The sequence below is a fragment of the Streptopelia decaocto genome (genome assembly GCF_964273445.1).
Source record: "Streptopelia decaocto genome assembly, chromosome: 23".
Taxonomy (NCBI): domain Eukaryota; kingdom Metazoa; phylum Chordata; class Aves; order Columbiformes; family Columbidae; genus Streptopelia; species Streptopelia decaocto.
This window is the reverse complement of record NC_138678.1, coordinates 3,110,376-3,138,058: the sequence shown is the minus strand read 5'-3', so window position 1 is coordinate 3,138,058 and position 27,683 is coordinate 3,110,376. Positions and strand designations below refer to the sequence as shown.

General features: G+C 48.4%; 2 protein-coding genes across 2 annotated transcripts; one reads left to right on the top strand and one right to left on the bottom strand.

Annotated features, from left to right (window-relative positions):
- Positions 1-1,355: 1,355 nt before the first annotated feature.
- NCDN (neurochondrin) lies at positions 1,356-5,066 on the bottom strand. The gene is made up of 6 exons (XM_082071576.1): positions 4,908-5,066; positions 3,562-4,548; positions 3,114-3,340; positions 2,713-2,937; positions 2,379-2,521; positions 1,356-2,058 (listed from the first exon to the last, which is right to left on the bottom strand). Exons 1-6 carry the CDS (start codon positions 5,007-5,009, stop codon positions 1,622-1,624), a joined length of 2,121 nt encoding a protein of 706 aa, XP_081927702.1. The 5' UTR covers positions 5,010-5,066; the 3' UTR covers positions 1,356-1,621.
- Positions 5,067-5,220: 154 nt separating this feature from the next.
- On the top strand, positions 5,221-27,683 carry KIAA0319L (KIAA0319 like). The gene is made up of 21 exons (XM_082071317.1): positions 5,221-5,505; positions 6,681-6,847; positions 9,151-9,845; positions 13,176-13,467; positions 13,979-14,080; positions 14,915-15,012; positions 15,663-15,750; positions 16,869-16,961; positions 17,634-17,766; positions 18,845-19,073; positions 19,653-19,776; positions 20,331-20,463; positions 21,040-21,188; positions 21,478-21,629; positions 21,811-21,949; positions 22,249-22,408; positions 23,402-23,544; positions 23,662-23,784; positions 24,285-24,375; positions 24,730-24,821; positions 26,029-27,683. Exons 2-21 carry the CDS (start codon positions 6,706-6,708, stop codon positions 26,214-26,216), a joined length of 3,366 nt encoding a protein of 1,121 aa, XP_081927443.1. The 5' UTR covers positions 5,221-5,505; positions 6,681-6,705; the 3' UTR covers positions 26,217-27,683.

The window sequence follows — 27,683 nt, the reverse complement described above, 5'->3', positions numbered from 1 at the left end:
CAGAGGCAGAAGAACATACAGACTGGGAATAGTGGAAGGTAAAGTGTTTCAGGGTTTGGATGTTTTATTTTCTGACAATCTGAAGTGTGTTTCTGCTCTTCCAAGGCGCTGCTGTTTCCCCGCGGTGCAGAATGAGGTGTTCTTGGCAGGCTGGGGACACTCTCCCAGCCCACGCTCCAGCAGAGCTCTGCTCTTTTCCAGGGCCAGGAGGCTCATTTGCCTCTTTGGCTTGCATCACTTTCTTCTGGTAGGACCTACCCTTGTTCCAACTTGCATTAACTTTTCAGGGCTGAGCTGGAAAGATCAGAAAGATACTTTTCCTGAGCAACAGCAGACGCCCCCTCTCTAGTTGTGTAAGGTGTTTGCTTGCATAAAGCAACAAACTGTAACTATGGTATAATGCAGGAACGCACCCAGAATCAGCCATACTTTTGAGACACCTCCTCACTCGATTTTTGTCTCAATGAGACGATTCCACAGCCCCCCACCCTGAGTTCTGGGTGCAGCCGGGATCAGTGCCGTGGTTTGGGCGCAGAGCTGGGCCCTGGTGAGGCTGCAGCTCCCAAATTGCTCCTCGACTGACACCTGGTGGAAAATCCTCCCGGGCCCAGCCGAGTCATTCTCCACCAGCCCAGCTCTGAAATGTCCACACCACCTCGCTGCTCTTTCTGGGGTTTTTGTGTGTTCAGGCTCCCCAGCTGCCAGCCCAGGCTGCACGGTGATTGACTCCCCCCTTGTACATGTGTGTACTTTTTTACATCTGGTCTTTCTCCTCCACAAAGCAAACTACTCCTCGGTCTGCAGGGAGCTGGCGATGTGTAATTCACGCATTTCTGCTCTTCCAGTCCATAGCCGAATGCTCTAGAGCCTTTGCGGTTCGCACCCCTTGCCTTGCAGGAGCGGTAAACTCCCCATGTACATCCCAGCCCTGGAGCAAGCGAGCCTGAGCAAACACAAATCCCCACGGCTGCACCTTGTGCAGGTGTTTTACAGGGCAAAACAGGCCACAGTGAGCGCTGCTGTGAAGGCATAAATTTGGGATGATGGTACCGGTTGTGCATAAGAGCAGGGGGGTCACCCCACAGCATGGCAAAAGGGCCTTGGTGCGTCTTTACCCTGAGGGGGACAGGTCTGTGCCAAGCTAGAGTTATTCTCACTGCCATCTGTTAAAGTTATTCCTGTTCCCACCTTTTGCCCCTCTCTAGGTGTAATGACAGGGTTCTGTACCAACATCTGCAGGCCTCTGACAGAAAACAAAGGGACGTCCTAAAGGGCTCACTGTGACAACATCGGAAGCATGTTAAAGGGAAAGGAAAGCTGCGCAGAAATAAATCCCAACACTGCAGGAGTTTGAAAAATGAATCAACAGAAAACACCTTTAATAATAAAACAGGCTGTTTGCAAAAATAAATATTACTGGTCAAGCAGGTGCACGTTGAAATGTTCTGGGGCAGCAATGGTTCTGCGCAGCAGGTTGTGGACAGTGCAAATCCCACTGAGCTCTGCTGTATCACTCCAGTTTTATAAAGTTTTTTCATTTAAATGTGGGGTTTTTTGTCCCTATCTGGCACCGAAGGGTGTTGAACAGATCTCACGCAGGTGTCTTCCTGCTGCTGGCTCCTCACTGCTCAGACAGACACTGCTCCAAAGCTGCCATCCCGTAAAGGTTGGCCCATTCCCCACCGTGGTGTGACACGATGACGTCCCTGCACGCCTTGCTGGCTCTGGCCAGTTCTACCAACACGCCCTGGAACGCAGCAATGAGTTCAAAATCCACCGAGGCTGGATCGACGCGGGTCAGGAGGTCTGCGAGGGTTTCCAGCCACCGCGCCTGCAGCACGGCCTGCGGCAGCCAGGGCAGCAGCGGCACGCAGCCCGCCAGCGCCTGCGAGCCCAGCAGCCAGAGCTCGCGGAGCTCGGCCCAGGCGCTGCTGTAGGCGGGAGACACGGCCATGGCCAAGGTGTCGCTGCCAGGCTCCGCTTGGGCGGTGTGGGCCTGCGATAGGAAGCGAATGGCGGCTCCAAAAAACTCCTTGGCAGGTTGAGTCCCCTGGAGAACTGCAAGAAAAAGGGAATGATGACTCCATACAAAGCTTGCTTGGCCAAACAAGGGACCTTCCGGTGGGTCTGTCTGCAGCAGGGCTTTTGGGGAGAGCAGAATACCATCCTCCTGACCTGGCAATCTCTTAATCCCAACCCATCACCCCACTGAATTTTCTGTATACTCCTTTCTCCTCCAGATTTTTGGGTTTGTACTTTTCCAATGACAGAAACCGGACCTCGTTCCCCTTGTATTTGCTTTCTCTGGCCCAGCCACCCAGACCTGGCCTTGCCCGCGCAGAGCAACACGCAGCTTTGCCAGTGGGAACTCTTCTTACCTGCTGGACTGGCAAGAATCCTGGCCAGCATCAGACCCAGCGTGGCAAAGTTGGCTGCTAGAACCAGGTGATCTTTCTGGGGCAGCACCAGTGGAAGAGACTTCAGCAACATGTCCATCAAGGAGGAAAAGGTTTTGTCTCGCCTGGAGAGAAAACAAACCCTGAGATGCATTTCCTGAGCAGAGCCAGAAGCACCTGAAAACATCAAGGTTAAATACTGGACCAAAAAAGTAATGTAACTGGTGTTGAAAAAGGGATCTTGCAAGATCACTTCACAACACCCCCTCTTTCTTCCCTCCGAGAAGCTTAAAGCCAGCTCCTGCGGCCCTGTTACCTGATGAGATCTGGTGCAGTCACAACCAGGTTAAGGAAAATCCCACACAGGGTCTGTAGACTCATTTCAGCGCTTGTCAGCGGAGTTGGGGAGGTGGGCTTGGAGGTCAGCAGCTCCCACTGATGGAGGAAGTACTCGCACAGCAGTGCTGGTGCCCCTGCTGCGACGAGGATGTCCCGGGGCCTGTCCTCTGCTGTTAAATGGCAAAAGCCAGGTAGCAGAAACCTGGAAGGGGAAAGAAATTTGGAACATGAGATAGAATGGGTCTAACTCCTGCATTTACATCCATCTGGGGGGAAAAAAAGAGTCCCGGAATAGGCACTGCAGGAAGAAGGGAAAATAGAAACAGATTTGAGCAGGTTTGTGCTAAAATGCATCAACTCTGTGCTTAAAATATGCACCTGAGAGCATCCTGGGGTAAGTCAGAGCCCTCGGTGCTGACCAGCTCCGGCTGAGGAAGACTCGCAGCTGTGCTGCCCTCTTGGAAAAGCTTCTTGGCATAATGAACAAGGAAAGGCAAGAGCTCACAGATTTCCTGCTTGAGGGAGGATGTCTCTTCTGCCATCCATGCTCCAAGGATTCGAACAGAAGCAAATATGAAAGGATCTTCTAGCTCCTCCTGTTTAACCTGCATGAAGAAGCAAGCAGATGGAAAATGACATATTAAGGCTGCTCTCCCACTGAGCTATCGCAGGTATGAAAACCACAGTGGGCCAATGTGCGCATCTTTCTCTACAGAGCCATGGCTGTGAGCTGCTGAGAACCCATGAAGCATCTCAGCAAACAGCTGTCAAACCCTCCCAGAGAAACCCACAAAAAACGTGGTCTTTGCTTGAAAGCCTGTATCACCTGTCTTAAGTAGAATATTACAGCTCCAAATGCCTCTTCCATGATCCTCATGAGCTGTATTTTCTGCACGTCTTCCAGCAGTGGTTTCTCTTCTCTCAGGCACTCCTGGATCCCCATCTCGATAAGGACATAGCAGGCTGTCACCACTTCTTTTTTCCCCTCCGCCTCCACAGGATCTGGCTCCTCCAGGGTCAGGCGGACCTCCACACACGCCAAGTTCACCAGCAAGGCCAGGAACTTGCTTCCAGCACTCCCTGCTGGGATCCACTCTGACCCGCAGGCCTGCACAAGGCAGGCAGCGAGCTTCAGAGCAGGGTCCCGCTGCGACTGGCTGAGTTTACTGCCCAAGATGTCAGCCAGCCCTTTGTAAAGTCTGTGCAGGCACTCGCGGCCCTGTGGGTCCTGCGTGAGCGGCGGTGACAGGGGGACGAAGTGAGGCAGAACCTCACACAGCTCAAATTTGGTCATGTCTTCAGCCTTGAGGAAATCGTCGGAGAGCTTGCTAAGCACGGCCAGGAGGTGTGGAGCATCTCTCTGCCAGCACTTCTCCTCTGCTACAGCCAACAGCCCCAAGAGCAGGCTCAAAGCACGGTCGGAGCCATAACCGCTCTTCACATAGGCCTGGCACAGGGCACACACCGTCCCTTTGGTCACCAGCTCTCTGGGGCCCCTGGCAGTGGCCATGACAGCACTGAGGCACTGGTACGCATCATCGATCATGGACGTGCCGTCTGGATCGCAGGGGGACACCAGGATGTCATTGAAGGTTGGGATTTTGTTCAGGATCTGGGAGTGCCCAGCTAGCTCTGGGTCAGTGCAGAAACACGCCAACAGCGTCAGGCCCAGCGCGCGGAAGGTGTGCGGGGGGCAGCCGGCCGGGGGCTGCCTGGAGACCAGCAGGCGATTCGGAAACGTGAACCCAATCGCGTCAAAGATCTGGCGACGAGTCTTGGCGTCCACTTCTCCAGCTCTGACCGCTTTGGTCACCTGCAAGACAAATGAGGGGTGAGCGCATAGCACTGCTAAATTTATGGGATTGAACAGGCAGGTAAGAAGCCTTAAACAACTTTCATTAGTACTGAGAAGGACTCTCTGAGCTGGGCACTTAGACTAAGTGCTAATCGAGGGCTTCACCAGGCTGTTTCAGGAGTGTGGCCGCGCTGACCAGCCCTCGGCAGGCCCGAGCCAAGGCCGGGCTCCCTCCACTTGCTGACGGACACACCAGGGCACTGAAGCACCTTGTCCCCAAGTCCCCAGCACCAGAGGTTTCCCGCCTCCAGCGGCCGGTTTCTCCGCCCCGCTGTCTGCTCCCGAGGCGATGGCGCCGCCACGCAGCGCTTCCTTACCAGCAGCAGGGCTGCGAACTGCTCACTGTCGTTTCTCGCCTCTCTGAGGACACCGAGACACCTCTTCAGCGTCGCGGCTCCGTCTCCGGAGCCCGCGGCCATGGCCAGGTGAGTCCGTGGCACCCGCTGTCTCTCAGTCCCTTCCCTCACCGCTGTTCCGCCCGGCCGCCCAAAGTCACGTGCCCGCTCTCAGCCAATCCGCGTGCCGCCTCCTCATCGCTAACCAATCGCCTGCCGTCTTGTTGTGCAGCCGCCGAAGCCACCTCCTCCGTGCGGCCTGTGGGCAAATCACCTGTGGCTGCGCGGCCTCCTGGCCCGCTGGCTGCGGGAGGGCGGCGCCGCCCCGCCCAGGGCCGCTGTAAGCCGGGACAGGCGGCTCCGCAGTCCCGGCGCTCACCGGACGGTGCCCGCTGAGGCGCTCCCGGTTCCGGGAGGCGGCGGCGGTTCAGCTTCCGGGTGAGGGGTGAGCGGGTGCCCGCCGCCGCCATGGCCGCGGGGCAGGAGGCCGCGCTGCCCCCCGGCCCGCCGCGCTGGAGGCCCGGCCCGGCCCCGCCGCCCGCCTGAGCCCGCTGAGGAGCCGCCGAGCCATGACCCCCTGGTACGTACCCGCTCGCTCCCGGCGGGGCCCTGTCGCGGCCCCGGGGCACTGTTGGGCTGCGGGGGCTCCGTGCTGGGGCCTCCGCCCCCGGCGGGTCCTACCGGGCCCGGCCCGTCGGTGTCTGCGCTCCGGCCCTGAGTCACCGGGGCGGCGGGGACCGAGCCGGCGGGGCCGGGGGGCGGAAAGTTTCCGTCCCGCCCTGTTGACTGGTCCCCTGTGGGTTCGGGTCCCCCTGTGGTTTTAGATCCCCCGTGGGTTCGGGTCCCCTGTGGTTTTAGATCCCCTGTAGGTTCGGGTCTCCCGTGTCCGCCCGTCAGGCTCCTTCCCCTCGCTCTTCGCGGCCGGAGTGGAATTCCCTTGGATTTTGACAAGCGCTGGGTGTTTCAGCAAAGCACTGATAGATCTATAATACCGTTCCTTTTGAGTCTTCATAAATGGCAGATTTAACTTTTTGTGTCTAACGGTAGCTCATTAGTCTCTGAAAACAGATCATGTTTATTACTTATGAAATAACGTTTTCATGTCACATCACCCAGAGCTAATTTCGATTTCAGTAACATCCAAGGCTGTAAAAGAGCCTTTAGCATTAGGAAGGCTGAGAAGGAGCATCAGTGCTTTAATAATTTGTGCCTTGTGGAGCAAAATACGAGGCAAAACACATCTTTAGCTCCATGTTTCTCAGCATTGCTGTTGCCTTGTCTCTCTGTAGTCCTGGCTGGTACCAGCCCGTGCCAACATGCCTGTGATGACACGGCCAGGCAGATGTGGAGGTCAATCGGAGCCTCTGTTATGCTCGTGGTCCTGCCTGGGTGTCCGTTCTCTGGGGCATATTTCAAACTGAAATTTCCTAAACATATCTTTTGAATCCATTAGGCTGTGATACTAGGTATTTTGCCACTGAAAGTGGTAGATGAGGAAATCACAAGGATAATGGGAAAGGCCAGCGTGGCGGCCTTTCGTGGTTCAACACGGGAAACTTGGCTACTTTGGATTTCGTCTTAGTGTTGTACATCGATAGTTACTTAGCAGCAGCTGGACTAAGTCACAGCAGATAAGATAAGCCATTGCTTTTTCCCCGCAAATGCTCCACGCTCTTCATAGTGTCGATTTGGTCAGTGCAAGAACATACCAATTGCCGGTCAATGTTTTGTGCTTCTTATCTTATTTGTTTCCAGAACCCTACTGCTGCTCACAAAGGCCATGGAGAAGAGGTTGGAAGCCAAGTTCAGCATTAGCGCCCGGTTCCTGTCGCGACACTGCCTGGGAAAGCCAGCAAGGGAGCGGAGAGGTCTGCAGCTGCTCTGCCTGTGCGCCTGCCTGTGTGCCTTGTGCTCCTCAGCAGGTGATTCTTCTGTCCTCTCTGGGACTGTAGCTGTATTTTTTGTGCTATTTATCCCTCTCACTTGTTTAAAATGTTCTGAGAGGAAAGGGAAATTATTTATTGGTAGACATTGTAGCTGGTTTAAAAAACAAACAAAGCCCCACCCTTAATGATTGCCTAATGAACTACCAAAGGGCAGGAGAGATGTGGGGCATGAGGGAAAACAATTTAATCTAAGGAATACCTGAAGCAGGTTGGGAAGGCAAGAACATTTTTTTTAAGCCCTCAAATGTTAAGACTTTTCCCAAACACAGTATGTCAATAATGTGTATTTGCTCACAGCCAGTTGTTATGGGTTTTTTTAGTTCCTGTTCAAACCTGAGTAACCAACCTCCTGCTCAAGTAAATAACCAAGTTGGTGGCTTATATGGAAGCCTTTGCATAATGGATTGTGTTTTGTTTTGCTTTTTTAATTAAGAAGTTCAGATTCTGACTCTTCAGAGAGATGCAGTAAGGTCCTGTGAGTGTTTTTGAGGCCACATCTTTACCAAGTAGTCATGTTTTTCCTATGTGCGTGTGTAGCATTCACCAGATCCTAGTTCAGAAGGTTTGTTTCTCGGTTATGTGGATGTGTTCTTCAGGCTGCTGCCTAGTGAGTGTTTGAGGGCTGATCTGCTTTGGAGAGCTTAAACCTCGAAGGGTGATGCGTGTGCGGAAACAAATACAATTATACGTGACATGGTTATCCTGATGTGGACACTTTTTCCACTGTAGAGTTTTTGTTCTTTGGTCTTGTTTGTGTAACTTAGGCAGCAGAGTTTGTTAAACTGAGGAGGAATTATGACTGCCTAGAAATTGGTGTGATCACGCGGAGTTACACAAGAGGAGTTATTTTGACATAATTGGTTACATGTGACAGATTTTAAAAGTCTGTGGAGTCAAGTCTTTAATCATTAATCCGATATCAGGAGGGATTAAGTGCCTGGGCAAATCTGTGAATCTGAGCTTATTAATAGAAACTGCTCTTGTCCATTCCATTCCGCTGCTGTTCAGCAAAGCCCCGAGCTGCATCGTCAGGATGGGAACTCCCGAGTTCCTGAGGAGAGCAGCGTTTTTTTGTACTGTTTTACTTGGAAAGAAAAAGAAAAAAGCCAAGAAAAACAAACACATCTTTCCAGAGATGAGCTGCAAATGTAGGCTGAGGAGCTCTGCTCGCTGCCATGGCGCTTAAATGAATTGAGTGAATGTCACGCATAGGACTCTTCCCCAGGTGCGGGAGGAGGGCGAAGGTGGCAGTACTTCGATATCACGAACTTTGGGTAGCAGCTGTGATTCGGAGGGTCAGAGTTCCTCGCCAGCTCAGTAGTTGTGGGGTTAAGTGTCCTTGTGACTGGAGTTTAAAGCCCTGAAGTCAAACACTTCAGGTAGCCTAAGGCAAACAGACGCCTGCATCCATTTGTGCTGTTCTGCTCTCACGGAGTTTTCCAGAGCTGGTGCTTCAGGAGGCAGAGGTTGAGTGCCGCTCCGGAGCCCCAGGCTTGCACAGAAAGGTACCTCCCCTCTGCACTTCTCTGTGTTGTGGTTGGCTCTGGGAAAGCGTCCTGCTCCATGAGCCTGCTGTGAACTTTTCTTTATATGCTGCGAAGAAATGGGGACTGAGGTATTATAAATTAAATTCAGACTTCTTTATTTTCATGGAGAAAAAAGTATCCCGTTTGCGTTGTGTTCAGGAGCTCCATTCTTCCCAGGCAGGGAGCCAGCTCCGGAGCGTAGCCCCCGGCTGCACCACTCAGCCTCCAGCGACATCGTTCGTAAAGTAATCTTTCAGTGACCTATTATCCCTTGGATGCTGAACACAGCACAGTGTAACAGTCCCATAGGTCATTAGTCTATTTTTAGGGAGTCCTTAATCTGCAGAGCTCTGAATTTTGGAAGCCTTTAATCCACTGATCCCTGCAAGCACTCTAAATTTTTATGCTAAGAAAAAAACCCCAAACATATGCAAAGCAGTTGCTGCTTTACTGCCGACCTGAGATGTGAAGTAACTTGACTCTTCAGAAACGTGTTTGACGGGTAATTTCTGTCGTAGAAAGCCCCATGGTGGAGCAGGTGGTGAGAACAGGCCTCACAGACCTCTGTTCTAGGAGATACAACTTCTCAAATGGGGAATTTCAGTCAAGTGACTGACTTCAAACATCAGCGTGGAAGAGGAAGACGTTACTTTTGTGCACTAAATTAATCTTAACAATGGTGATGAGGATCTATTGTTCACTGCTTTAAAGGGTTGAGAATTGTCTTTATTTGTTTTCCCTCCCCTTTCCCAGATGCAAACTGGAACAGATCTAAATGTGAGCCGGGGAAGATCGTGTTTGGTGGCCATTTGAGATCGTGGGAAGATCATAATTTACAGCTTCTGGAAGGATTTCATACCATCTGGTCCTGTCAGAGCGCTTGCTGCCAGAGCCCCACCTGTGATGCCTTTTGGTTCTTGGAAAATCTGTGCATCCAGGTGAACTGCACTATGCGTGGCACGTGTCAGGTGAACAGGACTGACGCTTCTGACTCTGTTTTGGTATTTTTAAAGAAATCAAAAAGCATGGAGCGCTCCTTAAAGTTTCAGACAGAAGGTGATGTGAAGACCTGGTTTCACAAGCGGTTGGACTGGGACATCCCTGCGCAGGGGAGAAAAAGACTGCGGAGGTCGTTGCAGACTTGGAGCTTCGCAGGGAGAAGAATGGAAGTCCAGAGAGGGGACAGAGCAGTGAGCCCTGGCACTGAGGCTGCGGCTGGAGCACCGCATGGCAAATCCAGAAGCAGCCGAAGCGAAGCAGAACGCTTGAAAGATCAGGTACTGAGGCACTTAGTGGCAGACAAGCCAGTTCCCAAAGGCCATGCAAATCAAGAGGACTCGCTGACAGATGGACAGAACCCAAGAGAGCAGAAACCCCAAAGCCCCTTCCCTCCTAACAGCAATAATGTGAATAGATCGAGCGACGCAGACGGTGTTGGTTTGTCATGGGTAAGTGGGATTGCTGGGGCAGAAACGGGGCAGCCTTGGCCAGCTCTCACCTTCCCGCTCAATCTGCTTTATGTAGACTTTTCCTATCACTTCAGCAGATTTAAGTCAACCTTTCAGGATTTCTGTTTTCAGCCTCCTGTCAATAAGGCAAGGCTGAGGGTTGGGGTTTTTGTTTGGGGGGTGGAGGTTTTTCCCTCCCTTTTCCTCAGTGGAATAAAGAGTCTTTGGGAAGGTGAGGGGAGATGGATGTCGTGATGATGCTTGTCCTTTGTGTAATCACATAGTGTACTTGCCGACTGAGAAGTGAGATGTGATGTCAGTGGAAGTGCCTGGGAGTTGAAAATTGTTACCTGTAATCCACAGAACAGAATAAGCTGTTTTGAGTGCTGAATCGAGGCAGTTAAATATGTTATTTTATAGGCTCATGCATGGAGCTTTCAGTGCACTTCCATGTCAGCCTACTTGCTTGAGGTGGCATCTTAATGCCAACTTTTCCGCTCCATTTTTAAGACTACTTCAGTTTCTCAAATCCACAAACTTAGGTTGGCATTGGTTGAATTAAAACAGTTAGTCTCTACTCCAAACATGTACAATGTTAATCTAGTAAATCTAGATGTTAGTCTTAAAGAGAAACTGGCGCATTTCAATTGTTAAATGATGTTTCCATTTTTAAATCTGCAAGTAGTGTTTTGAGCCTTATCATACCAGAAAGCCCATGCACTCGTGATGGTGAATAGAAAGAATTCTACTTGGTGAAGCTGTTACTTAAATACATTTTGCCGTGTTTCTAGGATTTGGTGCTGTTGGAGCCTGATGCCTTCTGGGAACTTGAGTGAATGCATTTCTCTCCGTTGTGTTCAAAGCCTGGGTGCAGGCAGGGCTGTGACTGCCCGGAGCCCCCACCCTGCAGAGCAGGATGTGGAGCGGGGCCAAGGGCCAGGGCTGAGAGCGCCAGGCCAGCCCGGGAAATCACCCGCAAAAACTTCACAAATGTTTAATTTTCCAGATTCCCGCAGCATTTAGGGCTGACTCAAAGTATTGCAGCGTTTCCACCCTCCTTGTTCTTTCCTCCTCTTAATATCTGATATTTACCCAGTGGCCCCATTCTATCTCGCTGCTTGTTGAGTTTGCAGTGTTGCGTTCTGAGTTGTCACATCATTACTGTTCAGTGCCTGTCCAATAAACTGGTTGCAAATACCAAATAACATGGATTAATCAGCTTCTGAATATTGCTGAGTATCCAGGATTTCCCATCTTTAGGAAGCACTCTCTGGTGTCATTAACTTTTTCTTCTTTTTAGTAATTTTTGCTAGTATGAAGGTCCAGATCTCTTGACAGAACACAGGTTCATCAAAATAAAAACTTGTTACTAAAATCTATTTGCTGTGATGGAATTCCTGGCTGTCACATTTTTGAGGTTTAGAACAGAGTTTCTGAGGAGGAGAAAGAATTAAAACAATCCACCTTAACAGGCATGTTGAGCTGAAGCTGGTTCTACATAGCCCTGGGCTAATTCCTTGGTTATTGAACCATCCAGCTTTCGCAGGGAAAATCTAAGGCAAGCTATGCAGCTGTCCTTGTGCTGCTGATCTGTGAGCGGTTTAATTTAGGCCAAGGATATAACATTCAGGGCTTTATAGTTGGGAGGTGGCCAGTCTTTGCAGGAGGGAGATGCTCCAGCAGGGAGTTGGGTTGGGCCAAAATAAGTAGAATTACACATATGCTGAAATGGGTAGAATTTCACCTGGGCTGGATTTTGAAATAGCTCAGGTTCGGTGCAGATTCCACTGCTCTAGTTCCATCTGATAGACACGGGACTCCCAGGGGCACCAGGTCATTTATCCCTCGCCAAAGGCAAGTAGGGACTGGAATCAAGTGTCTGACACTTCTGTATTCATTCACTCAGGCCAGTGTGCCCCTTCTCTCGATTTCCTACGCTAATAAGACAGGACAGCTGGCAAACTTCTCATCTGCTCCTCATTTATCTCCAAGAATGAAATCTTCTGTTCTTTGCTTTAAAGAATTTGGGGTTATGGAGTAAAGATAAGAAGTGTCTCAGCTTGCAAGCATTAGAGGCATTTTTGACTGTTATGTTGCCCCAGGCAAAGCTTATCTAATTCGAGCTCTCTGCAGACATTTGGCTGTCAATTCATCCTGAAGACTTCTGGGAGGAAGAGGATCTCTCTTAACTGTAGAGTTAAGAAATGATTTGCCAAAGACTGAAAAACAACCCCAACCTTCTTGCAGAGAAGCCTTCACTGCTACTCCTGGCCTGGCTGGCTGTTGCAGTACATGTAGGATGGCTTTATTTTTACAACTGACATTTAATGTTTTGTAAAGCCCAGGCCATCTACTGAGTATGATGTTGCCCAGCCTGGTCTAGAGCGTTTTTCCAGTTGCTGTTTGCTGGAGTGAATGCCAACAGCATGGTATGAGAGCTTGAGAGTATTTCCTCCAATATGAGCTTTTGAGTGGGGAGCAGTGGTGGGGAATTCAGCTCCAAAACACTTCCCAAGTCAAAGATGGTAATTTGCTCCATTTAAAATATTTAGCAGATGTTCTCAAAATAGAGTCAGTGGAAGGTAAATTGTCAAGAGTATTGCCTGGCAGGCTAAGAACTGGAATGGGGCTAGGTACTGTAAAAGGAATTTTCTGATGAAAGAAAGGAAATTGTTCCTGCCACTTTGATTATTTTCAATCAAGTGGCTCATCCTGTATGGATGTGAGGGACTTTCTGCCCGCGAGCACAGGTCTCTGCCCCGGCAGCGTCTCCCGTGGCACGCACGCAGGGAGCTGTTTGTGTCAGGCCACCTTGCTTTGAAGAGCAGCTCTGAAATAAATTCTCCCTTTGCTGCGATGATTTGATTATTGCATAAAAATGCCATTGCAATCTTCCTGCTTTGTGCTTGCCAACTGCACAGCTTTAGAGAAAGGAATATATGGCCAAAATAAATGGCCCAAATGAACCCCAGTTCCTGGTCCCTGTTTTTTGTTCCTGTCTTACCCACCTCTCTGTTCTTTTAGCTCCGCTCACTGCAATTTTGAACATAGACCTTCTGTCAGGTTTGCCACATCAACAGCCATGGTGCCTAATATGCTGGAACGAAATCTATGGTATTAACTGGTGTTCAGCTGAGCTAGAGATAGCGTATCAGCTGTGGAGGAAGAACATGGAGAAACAATTCCAAAGAGAGAAGAGGGGGCAATAAAACATCCTACTTCCGAGCAAAACAAACCAGGGACTTTTCAGCCTGGTGGAGGTGACGTGCAACTTAAACACAATGAAACGAAAGTGCTCAAGTCAAACTAACACAACTTTTTCCTTTACAGATCTCCACAGGAACACCTGCGCCAGACCCGTCAGTGCTGGCTGCGTTCTCCAGCCCTGTGGCACAGGGTTTAGCAGCCGCAGGGGAGACTGAGAAGCCTGGGCAGCCAGAGGATGCTTTGCTCCATCCTCACGCCTCGGATGTGTTGCCCACGGTCAGCCCCGTGCCAGGAAAAAGCACAGCGAAGCTGCAGACAGCCACTTCAGTGCCAAGTGGTGTCCCCACAAACGGCAGCGTTTCTACAACCCAGACCAGCGCTGCCGTGTCACCGAGTACGACGGCCACCACACCAGGTGAGGACATCATCTGGCCAGGCTTTGATGACAAGCTCTTGCAGTATTGAAAAATAGAGTTTCAGAAATCACGGTGCCTTTGAAAAAGCGCTGAGGTACGTGCTTCAGTGCAGGTGGTGGTTGGACCCCATTAACTCGTGAGGTCTGAGAACGGGATTTTGGCACCATAAATCTCACAAGTTCCTTTCCCTTACAAGGGAACAAATGGAAAGTGTGAAGGAAATGCTGCATCCAGAGATGGTTTTGGCAGGAAGCTCGTTGGATGCTGGTGCTGACAAGTTAGTGTTGTTTTTATGGGCTTACCCCAGCTAAAACTTGAAAATATATTTTAAATGTCTTCAGTGGCTTGTGTTGGAAAAGTAATGTAGCCAGGGCCTCCTCGTTTTGCTAAATAATACAAAGATGGTGTGAAAGGCAGTTTTTCTGAACAGGGTTTTGGTTGGGTTTTTTAGTCTGATTGGTTTCTTTGTTTTTTCCTGTTTCTCTTTCAATTCTGTGTTTTCCCTCTCAGTTATGAAGGAGCTGGTGGTTTCTGCTGGAGACAGCGTCCAAGTGACTCTGCCAAAGAATGAAGTTCAGCTGAATGCGTTTGTGCTTCCCGAACCGCCACCTCGTAAGGCTTCCCGGGGAGTTCTGCTGAGGGCTTGTGACAATGGCAAATAGGCAGTATAAACAACATTAAATAAGGATAATCCTGCAGATGTCTTTTGTCAGAGAACACTTTCCTGTAGAAATTTTTCATCCCGTGCTATTACCTCTCCCAGAAAATAGCAAGACACAAAAAGCACTGAGAGTGCTCCACAGTCATTAGATTTGGCAGGCAGTGTATTCCCTAAGTGTGTGAGGAAGCAGCGGATCTTCAGCATCTGTTTGTGATACTTACCGATGGGTGACAAGCTGTCTCAGCAAACGATCTCTCATTTGGTGGGTTGCAGTCTGATTTGGGGTTGGTATACCGAGGAAGACATTTTAAACACTCCTCATTTCATCGCGCAAATCCTTCACAGGTATTTGTAAAGGTCTTCTCTAGAGCTCTGTCCACAGTGGCAGTGGGAGACTGCACTGCAAGGGTGTTACATGTTGTACAGCAACAGGGATAGATGCATTTCTGTTCAAACACTGGCGTTGTGTTGTGTCTGCAGGATTTGAGAGCGTGATAAGGCTTTTCTCTCCTATTATCCTGGAGCTGTGATTGTTCCAAAGCTCTTTAATGCCTTAGAAGCTGAGAGATGGGGTTTGGCTCCGGAGTAAATGTGTTTTTAGAAGCACAGATTGTCGCTTTCCCTGGGTATATTCCCAAAAAGCTGCGACTCAGATTCCAAGCTGTCTCATTTCTCCATAGCGCAGCAGAATGTGCCTTGTAAATGTTTAATGCCTTTGCTTTTCTTTAGCATGGCAGAAAGGCAGTCTTGTAAAAACTCATATCTGGACCTTTTTTTTTCTTAAGGAACCACTTATTCCTATGAGTGGGAATTGATTACTCATCCAAAAGACTACAGTGGAGAAATGGAAGGGAAGCACTCACAGACTCTTAAGTTATCTAAGGTAAAGCTTTTGCTGCTTCGTATCCTGTTGTATTAAATGGCAGGTGGAGAAGACGGGGACCCTGGCAGCCAGGAAAGACTTGTACCTGATTTCAGGATGAACAGGAAATTGCAGAATGGGCAGGCAGCCAGCGTTTGACTGCGAGCTCTTCTGTGTATCTTAGAAAACAGAGATTGATCTGGCACGAGGGAAAGAAGGAATTGATTTCAGGATTTAAGAAGGAAGAGAAGAAATACTTCCCTTTGTAAAAATACACAAGAAGAGAGGTGTTTTTTTCCTTACACACAGCCTTTCTCAGCTCAAATGCAACCTGCTAGTACAGATTCCTGTGCCCAGACAACCTGAACTAATCTCCGTTATCTCTCTTCTGTTTGCCTATTGTTGTTAGAAAATAAAGCTTGACTGGCAATCCTGTGGCACCTGTGGTAGAAAGAAATACTAGTCTCTGGTTTCTGCATAGCCACTGTAAACTAAAAGATACGTAATATGTTTTGGCATGGAAACCATCCCTTGCTGTGTATGTGTAGGTTGGAGCATAATTGCCCGTGTCTAATGTGCTGCTGTGCCAAGGGTGGTAACTGGACGTTCTCACAGCTCCTGAGAAGGTGCGACTGGCCTGAAGGTCAACAATTTTTTGTGTTTCCTTCCAGCTTACTGTTGGTCTGTATGAATTCAAAGTCGTCGTTGATGGGGAAAACGCCCGTGGAGAGGGTTACGTGAATGTAACGGTGAATCCAAGTGAGTTGGTAGGATTGTGTCTTTTCTTAACTTCATCTGTCCCTGCCAAACCACGATACCTGTACCACGGTGTTTGGCGTATTTGACTCGACCCTGGTTTAACATAGTGAAAATTCATTGTGCTGCGAATTCAGTATATATATATGTATGAAGTTATTTGTTGAGATGTGAAGCTTAGCAAATGCTGCACCATGGAAAGCCGCTGCTTCAGTAAAAACTAGCTGTAACTGGGTAAAAAGTATATAGCAGCAGGAACACAAAATGAAGGGAAGCCAGAGCTTTGAAGCTCCTTTGGAGGTTATTTTCTTCCCTATCATTCCCAACCCCATGCAGGTTAACTCCAGTCTCATTCCTTATGGTAAGACGTGGTTTGCAGATGGGCTGGTGTAGATACAGCAGCTTGTGCTCACTGTCTCACCACGTCTCAGTTTTTAGATGGCCTGTGTAAAGAAGCAAGCACAGGTTCTGCATTGCCTTTTATGCAAAAAAACTCTTTACTTTTGTACACTTCAGCAAGACTTTTTCTCCAAGCTTTGTGGGCAAAGAAGTGCTCTTGCACTCCCTAAATTAGCAAGTGTGTGGCTGGCCTTCTGGATGCTGTTGCTGATCATTTCCTTATAAGCAGTGAATCTGCGGCTGGCAGCATGCATCAAAATCATTCATTTTTCAGAGCAGCAGCTGAACTTTGGCAAGAAGCTGTAGGTGCTGCTCTGTTCGGGTGGTCTGTGCTGGAATGCTTGCCCCAGTATGGGACAACTGATGCAGCGCAGCCATTTCCAGAGCATTAGTGTGGTGGTTTGCCTCCTTGCTTGTTTAAATCCCTTTTGTTAGCACTGTTTCCCCGCACTGGTGTACAACTTGCTGATAGCACGAGTTGCTGTGGTTGATTGTGCAGTTCTCTGTGGTCAGTCTGATCGGTGGCGCAGCAATTCCACACTCTGGACTCACTGACTACAGCACTAAGGGCTAAATAGGGCTGGGAAGAGGATGTGCAATGTATATTCCGCTTGCTGCTCATGGTGCACAACAGCAGAGCGGTTTTTCTGAGTTCTTTGGCAGGGTGTTTTTATTGCGATCTGCCTGTAGATGTCATTGTAACAGCTTGGTTGTTGTTGCAGAGCCTCGGGTGAATCAGCCTCCTGTTGCCATCGTGTCCCCGCAGTTCCAGGAGATTTCACTGCCAACCATTTCCACGGTTATTGATGGCAGCCGTGAGTACCCACAGTTTAAAGGGCAGTAGTCCAGCAAGCTTAGTTTCTGTGTGTTTGGTTCTGGGCTGACCCTTTGGATAAAGTTTAAGAGGAACTGGCTGTGACACAATCAAACACACTTTAGCGAAAAGAATCAGCCTCTCTTGTCAGGAGAGGGGAATACACACACGACAGCATCTCTCTGTGTTTCCTTTTGAAGGGCACTGCTCTGAGCCAATTCCTAAAAAAGGAGAAGCTCTAGAGGTTGCTGCTTAGAATAAGAAAAACTACTGTTGGTCAAAATTACTGGCCTCTTGTGTTAAGCTTCAAACATTATTAGTTAACACAGCACCTTTCCTGATCCTGGCCTGCACTAGAGCTTTTCAGGGGTTTCTTTGAGTACATTCAGGTTGTCTTACCCCAACTAGTATTTTGTTAGAGTTTTGGTTTGGGCTTTTTGTCTTTCCCCAGCACACATACAGACCTGGGATTAAGAGTGTTTGAGTATCCCTGTGAAACAAGGTAGAGAAGAGGATACGGTTTGAGTATCTGGGCACAAGAGAGACCTCTGGGCTTGGACCAAACCCACCTTTGGCTGCTAAACCCAGTACTGGAGTAGGGGACTGAACACCTGGGGTTTGTGAAGCATTTTCCAACTGCTCATATGTTCATTTTCTTCCACAACTGAAACAGAAAGCACTGATGATGATAAAATTGTCAGCTATCACTGGGAAGAACTGAAGGGTCCTCTGCGGGAGGAAAAGGTCTCTAGCGACACTGCCATACTGACGCTGACCAACCTGGTACCCGGGAATTACACCTTCAGGTGGGTTATAGCTGCAAGAGTTGATCAATTCTCATCCCTTAAAATGCAGAAGATTCCTAAAGTCTTAGTCTGGTTTAAAAAAACAAAGGTGAAACAGGGAGAGAACTCTATTTTGTGACATACCCTCTCTCTCCACTCCTACATTTCCAGGTAGTTTCATAGCTTTGCACTTCAGAAGAGATAAGCTCTCCAGCTACTTTTTATTCTTAAGTTGTAGCGCTGGTCTAAGATGATGGCAGAAGGGAACGTATGGTCTGCCAGTGCTACAAAATGTCTCTTGAAATGTCAAATCTAAACTGTTTGAGTAAAGGCTTTGGAAGAATTGTAGTCTTTAAATCCAGTTTTCAAATGCAATGTGTTTGTCCCAGATAAGTGAATGAGGCTTAATGGTTTTCTGCACGTACCTGAGTAATAGACAGTAGCTGATTTTACTTCAATGTTCTGTGTTTTTCCTTTGCTCTGCATTTTGGTGTGATGTCCATGTGCTGCATCAGCAGATCTAGTTAAAATAAAATAAACCTGAGTATCCATAACTGAACACTGTTTTATCCCTAAGCTGTTGGTATATGAACTAATCAGATTGATGCTCAGATCCAGATTTAGCAGAAAGCTGCTCTGTTTTGTGGTCCTGGCCCTACCTGCAGAGGCACACGGTGTTCAGGGCACTGGTGGGTTATTAATGAACTTCTGTGTCCGTGTTAACGAACATCTCCCATTGGGAAGCGGTGTCATACTCAGGGAGATCTTTTCTGTTACAACTGTGTATGTAAAAGCTGCTGATCTTTCACTAGGGTGGTTTAATCTTGGAACTAGTTGGTAGATTTCGAGTTAGAGGTGGACGTGACTGAATTTCTTGCATCACTTTGAGGATGATCATTGGGTGTTTGGGGGAAATTACTACTCAGAAAAAGCACCGTTGCCTCAAACCATAGGGTTTTTTCACTTCTTAAAAAAAATTACTCTCCTGTTCTTGAAAGTGTCCTAAATTTCTAACTCTCCTTTTGCATTTCAGTTCACTCTAGCCAGTGTTTTGTGTTCAGCTCGATAATCTTGACTCTTCACTGCTCTTTTTTTTCAGTCTAACAGTAGTGGACTCAGACGGTGCCAGCAACTCCACCACTGCAAACCTGACTGTGAACAAAGCCGTGGATTATCCTCCAGTGGCAAACGCGGGCCCAAACCAAGTGATCACCCTGCCTCAGAACTCCATCACCCTCTACGGGAATCAGAGCACCGATGATCACAGCATCGTCAGCTACGAGTGGCTGCTCAGCCCGAACAGCAAAGGGAAGGTGATGGAGATGCAGGTCAGTGTGGCTCTCCCATACTCATGCTGGATCTTGTACTAGCTGGCTTATTTTTCTATAATCAAATAATTTTAAAATTACTGTTAGCAAATGACTTATAATCCTAGAGAGCCAGCATGTGATGATTAAATATATGCTTAAAACTAAGTCCTCATGAAGCTGGTATTGGCTTAGTGCCTGAGCTGGTGCGCCAGTCTGGCCACAGGTTTTCACTGGCATCCTGTTTCCTTCCTTGAGCGATGCGGTTTTAAATACTGCTCAAGAATGGACGATGAGGAGAAATGGAAACTCGATGGTGTTGGATTCTGATGCCTTTTACAGCAGCTCTCAGCACAACTCGATCACACTTTAACCTGCTAGGGAAGCGCGTTCTTTCTCTGTTCGGTTGCTGACTTCTCAGAACATCAGTGGTAGCGGAATCAATGATGGTGTAATAGGGATGTCTAAGTGCCATCCCCAGGTGTGGAGCGAGACTGAAGCCCTTTGAATCTGCTGATAATAGTTGTTTTAGAAGCAGGATCTTCTGATCTATCATCTGTGTAGGGATTATTTTGAATACGTGACTATGTTTTCTCGAAGGGGGTGAGGACACCAGTCTTACAGCTCTCTGCGATGCAAGAAGGTGATTACACTTACCAGCTGATAGTGACGGATTCCGCTGGGCACCAATCCACTGCAGAGGTCACGGTGATAGTCCAGCCAGGTGAGCTGCTGCTTTTGCCGCTTCCATTCCAGGCTTAGAAGCGAGCATCAATCTGTCAGCATCCTCTAGGACTCACGGGAGCTTTGTGCTGCTTTCAGAAAAGCTGTTTAATTTAAGACCATTCTGGGCTGGTATGTTGCTGATGAATGAACAAAATAATGTTTCTAGGGATATTGCCTTTCTAGGCTGTTCTCTCGTTTTACACAATGTAGTCTGATTGAAGTTATCCCACTGCAATGGCAGGATTGTATTTCCAAGCAGCTCTCTCTGCCCACAGTGCTGGTCCTGGGACAGGAGCCCGAAAAGTGGAGCAGTGCTTACAGAATGAGAGCAAAAAATCAGAACTCCTCGATTTTCTTCTCATTTTATTGCAGATGTGTGAATGAAACGCTGATCTGAACTCTTAACTGCTTTTAACCTCAGTTTTTCTGAGTACAAGGTTGAGATAACAGGCAATAAGCATACTAGGGATCATGGAGAAACTTCTTAATGCTGGGGTTTTAAGCTCCACCTTTTATGGTATGTGTATGAAAAATATTGCAATCCTTTTTCAGAGAACAATAAGCCCCCAAAGGCGGATGCTGGTCCGGATAAAGAATTAACTCTTCCTGTGGACAGCACCACTCTGGATGGCAGCAAGAGCTCAGATGACCAGAAGATTGTCTCCTTTCTTTGGGAAAAAACACGGTGTGTATCCTCTGTAATCAGGTAACAGCAGGGCCTTCTGGCTCGGTGTTTGAATGAGGCAACGTTCTCCTCTTCTTGTCCTGCTTCCCTTCAGACTCTAAATTCCCTGAAGTGCTTCAGGGAGTTCAGGAAAAAGCCTGTGAGCAACTTGCAGTAGCTTTTTCTGTTTTCTAATGCAAAGTGTGCAAAGCTCTTAGAAATGAAGAAACTATTTTTCTTTATACCTTTCCTTAAAAAAATTGGCTTATTGTGCAGTTTATGAGCCGATTTTGCTGAAAGTACCACTTTTTGTAAACTTTACTTAAATGCTGATATCAGTGCTCCCCTGATTTAAAAATAACCAGAACACTAAACCACCAGAAATCATGGGTTTTGTTCCGAGTGCTGCACTTTCGCTTTTGATTATCTTGTAACTGGAGAAAACAATTTTGCATTTTGCTGTGGACTCTGTATTTCCAGGCAACTGTGTGTTTGCATCCCCATAAATTCTGCTTGAGCTTGAGCCTCCTGGTTGGTGTGACACAAGCTCCCGTGACCTGTGCCAAGTTCAAACAGATCCTCTTGTGCTTTGGTTAGGGGCCCCGATGGCGTCAAGCTGGAGAACGCCAACAGCAGCATTGCCACTGTAACCGGCCTCCAAGTTGGGACGTACGAGTTTACTCTGACGGTTAAAGACGAAAGGAACTTGCAGAGCCAAAGCTCCGTCAACGTCATTGTCAAAGAAGGTACGTCCAGCCGTGTGCTGAGCTGCCTCACACAGGTTAACTCTAAGCAGTTCAGCAGAGGCGTGCCAAAATAAAAAATAGGTAAAAGATACTGTGGATAGCACTGAAATGTCTTTAAGCCAAGGCTCTGCCCTTTCTGGAGGAGCGGTATCTTCAGCTGAATGCTGCAGTACATCGTTTCCCTTCTCCTCCCCTGGGGTTAGACAGGGATTTCTAAAGATCTAATGCAGCAGTTTTTGTTTGGGTAGGACCAGATTTTTCTCCAACTGCTTTCTTTCGGTTTCCTTAGAGATAAACAAGCCACCAGTTGCAAAGATCGCTGGAAATGTTGTCATCACCTTGCCCACAAACACAGCTGAGCTGGATGGATCCAAGTCCTCTGACGATAAGGGAATTGTCAGCTACCTGTGGACCCGCGACGAGGGGAGCCCTGCCGCTGGGGTGAGCTTGCTTTTCTTAAACGGCGGCACCACAAAAATCAGTGAGAAATAGCGCTGGCAGCTCCTGAGGAAACATAAGGCTGATTGTTGGCACTCATTACCTTTGATATCCCTAAGTATGACGATCTATCGTGCTAGTTTGATCCTTTGTTTCCTGATACTTATTTTGCTCTGCCTTCCAGGAAGTCTTAAATAATTCAGACCATCATCCTGTCCTCCTCCTGTCCAATCTGGTAGAAGGGACCTACACGTTCCACCTCAGAGTAACAGATGCCAAAGGGGAGAGTGATGTGGAAAGGACCACAGTGGAAGTAAAACCTGGTGAGTCTGGGTTTTGTGCTGTACCGCGTATGCTTAGAGAGCATTAGCAAGCCCTGTGTCTGGATACATAAAATGTGTAGTCTAGTCCAGCTCAGAACTGTAAAAGCCAAAAGTTTTGGGGGATGTGATTGTATTTTCATGTGTTTTTTTGGGGCTGACTCTTCCTGCTTGCTGTTACCTGTGAAAGTCATTGACTTTATCTCTTCCACTTGTGTGAAGCTGTAATTTTAGAGACCTGACTTGTACCCAGACTGTTAAATAGAAGTTCTAAAGATCTGTATTATGTGTGTTCTCACTAGATCCTAGGAAAAATAACCTTGTGGAGATCATTCTGGATGTTAATGTGAGCCAGCTGACCGAGAGGCAGAAGGGGATGTTCATCCGACAGATCGGGGTGCTGCTGGGGGTCCTCGACTCGGACATTACCGTGCAGAAGATCCAGCCGTACACTGAGCAAAGGTGGGGTTCATCTGAGGGGGTACACGGAGGGGAATCGCTTGAGGGTCTAGTAAACCAAGGGGATTTTTCTCTTGGGAAGCAGATTGGGCAATCGTAACACGTAGAGATGCTGCTTAACATCGATATTCCTGCTTGTTCGGGTCAGAGGTGTGTTGCCAAGCAGGTCTTGGGTAGATAAAGCACTGAAAAAGGGTCAAGGGGTGTGCTTAAAGTCATGCTGCAAGTCAGCAAAAAATCTGCAGTTATACTTTGGGCTTTCCTGAGTTGAGTAACGTATTGATTCCTTCATGTCCAAGTTGCCTGCTGTAGCAGTAAAATCAGAATTCATTGTCTGTGCAAACCTAAAGAGCTCAGAACAGAAGAGCCAGCACTTTTTGTTGTAATATTACCTTTCTGTCCCTGCCATGGCCAGGCCAGTTGCCACTGTTCTTCACTGAGTAAGGCAAGTAAGGGATTCTTGTAATTAATGCTTCATCTGTTTAGATGTTTATTAAGTAGGCAGACAAGAGGGAAGTGTTATAAAAGAGCAGAGATTATTTTCTGACAGATGGCTTTAAGATCCCATTTTTGCCTCGATGATCAAAGTAACTTGTACTGTTTAAAAAAGACTTATTTTTTTTCCTCCCAGCTGCTGGTTTATTGTTTTTTTTGTGTTTTGTTTTGTTTTATTCCACATACTCTGAGAGCTTCACTAATATCCTGTTGACTCATAGGCTCACTGGTAATAAAAAACCTGAAACGTCCATGCATCCCTTTGTGAATCTGAAGGATACACAGGACTCTGCAAACCTGGCAAGCGTAGTGGAGCAAGTTGTTCTATCATAAAGTTAATGCAATGACCAGCTCTACCATTACTGCTTTCACGATGGAGCCAGGAATCTGGCCTTCAAATAAATAGGAGATTCAGAATAAACCCCTCTAGTGACAGACTGGGGAGAATGGCTCTCTACCTGATGAGAAGCAGCAGATTAATCATTTTTGTCTGACTTGCAGCACGAAGATGGTGTTTTTTGTGCAGAACCAGCCTCCACACCAGATATTCAAAGGACGAGAGGTGGCCTGGACACTAAAAAACGAACTACGGAAACAACAGTCAGACTTCCTCATCTTCCGGGCATTAGAAATCAACACAGTCAGTAAGTACGAGTCGCTGTGGCACGGGCTCTGCAGGGACTGCCCGTATTGAACTATCCCGTCCCATTTCTGCCTCACTCGCAAGCCATCCGGTTGACCTTGCTGGTTTTGGTCCCTAGCGTGTCAGCTGAACTGCTCCGAGCACGGGCGCTGTGACTCCTTCACCAAGCGCTGTGTCTGTGACCCTTTCTGGATGGAGAACTTCATCAAGGTGCAGATGGGGGACGGCGAAAGCAACTGCGGTACGTGCGGCCTCCCTGGGACTGTTCATCTTTGGAAAGCAAACAGTGTTTGAAAACTGGGGGGCAGAGTAACAGCTACTTGCCTTCTCACGGTATCTCTGACATGATGCTGACACGAGGAGATAGTCCCTGCCCTGGGCTTGCTACACGTTACCGTCTAGGCAGGCGATACTTGATAGGGAAGTGACTCCTTCAGACCCTTGGTGAACACGCGCTAGGGGTTGAGACCATTCTTAGTGTAGAAGTCACACGTGCCACAGGAAAAGCAAGTTTTATAAATCAACAGACGCTGAAAAATGCCCTTGTGCAGCGAGTCCACACACTCGATCTCAAGCCTCTGGCTTCCGTAGGTGAGTCAGTGGTGCTGGCAGTGATGGATGCTGGACTTGAATTCCGCAAAGGGTCAGGCCTTTCTCTTTCCAAGAATATCACCCAAAGTACACACTGTCAGCTTTCTGAGGTGCCCAAACGTACTTACCTCTGGTGTATTTTGCTTTCAGAGTGGAGTGTGCTGTATGTGATCATCGCATCTTTTCTCATTGTGGTTGCCTTTGGAATCCTGTCCTGGATGGTGATCTGCTGTTGTAAGAGGTAGGAGCAAGGCTGTGACCCCCTGTATTGGGGGGTTATTCTGAGGGTTATTGGGGGGTATTCCAAGCCAGGTAGCTGCATGAGGACCCATTGTCCTGGCAGGTCATCTGTGATGTTAGTTTTGTTACTCGGTGTTTCTTGTGAAGTATTGAAGTCCTAGAACTCTGGATTCAATTAAGAAGCAAGATTTGGATTGGCCCTTAAATGTGCAACTAAAGCAAGGTTTTTAATGCTTTACGTTGTGACACGAACATAATCTGAAATAAGCAAGTAAGCTTTGAAAATCAGAGTTGTTTTTTTCATCTGGCTTTTTTAGAAATGGACCGCCTCTTAATTCCTTCTCTTACCTTTCAGACGAAAAGGAAAATCCAAAAGAAAAAGCAAATACAAGATTTTGGATGCAACGGATCAAGAAAGCCTGGAGTTAAAACCAAATCCCAAAGGAGGTAAAACATGAGAAGGAAGAGCTCAGAGGGCTGACTAAGAACACTCTTCCTCAGTGGGCTCTCAGCAGTGTTTTCCTGGCTGCATTGCTGGCCTAGAGACTGCAGAGATCAATGAGTTATTTCAGGCTGGAGTGTTTTTGCTGTGATTGTACCTGATACTTGAGCCGAGCTGTGGTCACCTGCTGACTGACTGGGAAAGGAGGGAAATGTGGGAAAATCTGTTGTTACTGTGTGGGGAAAATAGTCCGTGATTCGTGTTTGCTAGTGGAAAATAACTGCTCATCCTAGTGTTATCCCATTTATTGGTGATCCAGCAAAGTGAACAGTGCCTGAAGCAGCATTGGAGGGCACTGCAGCAAGAGCTGATCGGACAAATCCTCCCAGAACCCGCCTGTCCCAACTGCACAAATACAGATACCCTTGAAAAAAAAGGGTGTGTTTTCCTCCCTCAGCACCCAATTCTGCTTTAATCTGACCATCTGTCACCTCGCACAGAAGAGCCCAGTGTTAAATAAAGGGCTCGTTGTTCTGCAGTCTGTAGCAAATGTGCCTCAACCATTTGCTCTCTGGTAACTAAACTCATCTTGCTTCTTCTGAGGCCGGCTGCTGACTAAAGCCTTTTTCCCTGCTAGATATGTCCAGGGAGCATTCTGCTAACAGAGGAAATGTTGCATTTCTCCATTAAGGAAAAGCTAAATTTAAATATTTCCTCTGCTGACAATATCGGTAAATGTGTCTCTCCTGTCCTTGTGCGTTAATCTAAATGCAGCCCGCTGATTTATCTCTTCTCCCTTGCAGGCAGGAGAGGCAGAGATGAGAGTAGGGAGGGTGGTAAGAGTGCAGCAATCTTCCCTCACACACCTGCGTGTTCTCTTTGCTCCAGCCGTTAGCTCTCAGAGAGCTGTTTAGACAGTGCCCTGAGCAAGGGCAGGGAGACAGAGCTCCCATGTGTACCCACAGCCCTTTCCAATGTCATTTGCTTTCCTACCTGTTTGGTGGACTTTGCACTACCTCCCAGTGTCGTCCCGACCTCTATGGTGCCAGGGTGTCTGAAACAGGGTCGCTTTGGCTCCAGCATTCGAGGGAATAAGTGACAGAATTGGGGAATTCTGATTAGGCTGCCCCTTTGACATGAGAGGAAAAGGAGACTTAAAGAGGGAACGGAGTAAGGTGAGGTTGTGTAACCCCGGAATCTCTCTCCTTCAAGGCGGCAGACAGAAAGCCCAGGTCCTCAACACCAGCCTGATGCACTCGGAGTCCGAACTGGACAGCGATGAAGCCATCTTCACCTGGCCTGACCGCGAGAAAGGGAAACTGCTCCGCAGCCAGAACGGCTCCTTGCGCAACGGACAAGTGGCGCCCAAAGCCAAGAACCAGAGGGAGGAAATCCTATAGCTCCCCGGGGCGGCCGTCGCCGAGCTTGGCGGGAAAGGCCGCTCCTGTCCCCGTCCTACAGCGGCCGTGGTGGCCGGTTTGATGAGGACAACGCTGCTAACTTGTTTCACAGAAAATAACTTTGTTTTTGTGGGTTTCTTTTCATTCAGTTAAAACTGGTTGTACTTGAATTTGAACTTCAAGGGAAATCAAAGGGAGGAGAAAGCAACTGTGAACTCCGGGCGAAGCGTCGGGAAAGGACAGAGCTGGCGTCTGGAGAGCGGCAGGACAGAACCACTCGGAGCGACCGTGACTGCAGGACCCTCCTGGCCCACTCGAACTGCACGAAACACACACCTGGGACTTCTGGGACTTCGGACTTCAGCTCCACGGCAGCTCCTTGGAGGAGGAAGGTTGAGGCTGCGCTTTGAGCTGTGCTCTGAGCTCCCTTCAGGCTCCTACAGCCTACCACGGGTTACTTCTGCTGTCCAACGGCTTCTTTTTCTCTTTTCCTCCCACCTTCCCTAATGGTTTAAGCACTATTTTAATTTACACTTGCCCTTTCACATGCACTTGGCTGCTTTTGGAGTGTAGAGGAGGGGGAATCTAAACACTATGGTCACACTCCATCAGCTCGCGGGTAAGAGGGGGGTTTGTAGCTGTTCAGATTACCGGCAGGCCCTTCTCACTGGGAGCGTTGGTGACACGGTGGCATTTGGGATGTGAAAGGCTGTGGTGATTGCCTGGGCTGGGACACCCCTCTGCGCTGGGGGGACACCCGCCTGTGCTACCTGTGTCCAACATCTGGCTGAATTCCAAAGCTGTGACATGTTCAGTGGCCCCAGCACCTTCTGTGGGTCGCCAAGCCGTCTGTGAGTCTGGACATTAACCATATCTCGGTTATGAAATGCCATATACTGTGGTTTGTTTTTGTTTTGTTTTACCTGAAAATTTGCACAAGCCAGGCAAACAGGGGTTGCCATCCTGGGTCCCCAGCAGCTGGCTGCTCCCTCTGTCCGGCAGCTTAGTGGCCTCACGCTACAATTGAAGAGCCGCACGTGCTCCTAACGCGGCGGGACGTGCGCGCTTGGTGGAAAAGGGAACTCGGTAGCCGAGGCCGTTGTGTGGTGAGTGCCGGTGGCGCTGGCCGCGCGTCAGGGCTCCGGCAGGCGGGGGGTCCTTCCCCGTACCCCTCCGTTATCTCACTGTGCTGCTTTCACGAGCGGCACCCCTGTCCTTGGGCAGGAATCAGCCTCTTGCTGGCGTGAAGGATGCCACTGCTCCTGTGGATGGGTGGGTGGCTCATTGCCTTTCTTTGTGTTTAATTTAAAAACTGGAAACTTGTTTTGTTGGCTTTTTTGAGCTATGAAAGCCAAAAAGGCTTTAACTTCCTCGGTTGTATTTATATTGCTGCACTACTGATTTGTGTTGAGCTAGATGAAGATTAAACACTATTGAATGGGAGGGAACGTTCCCTCGCTGAATGTA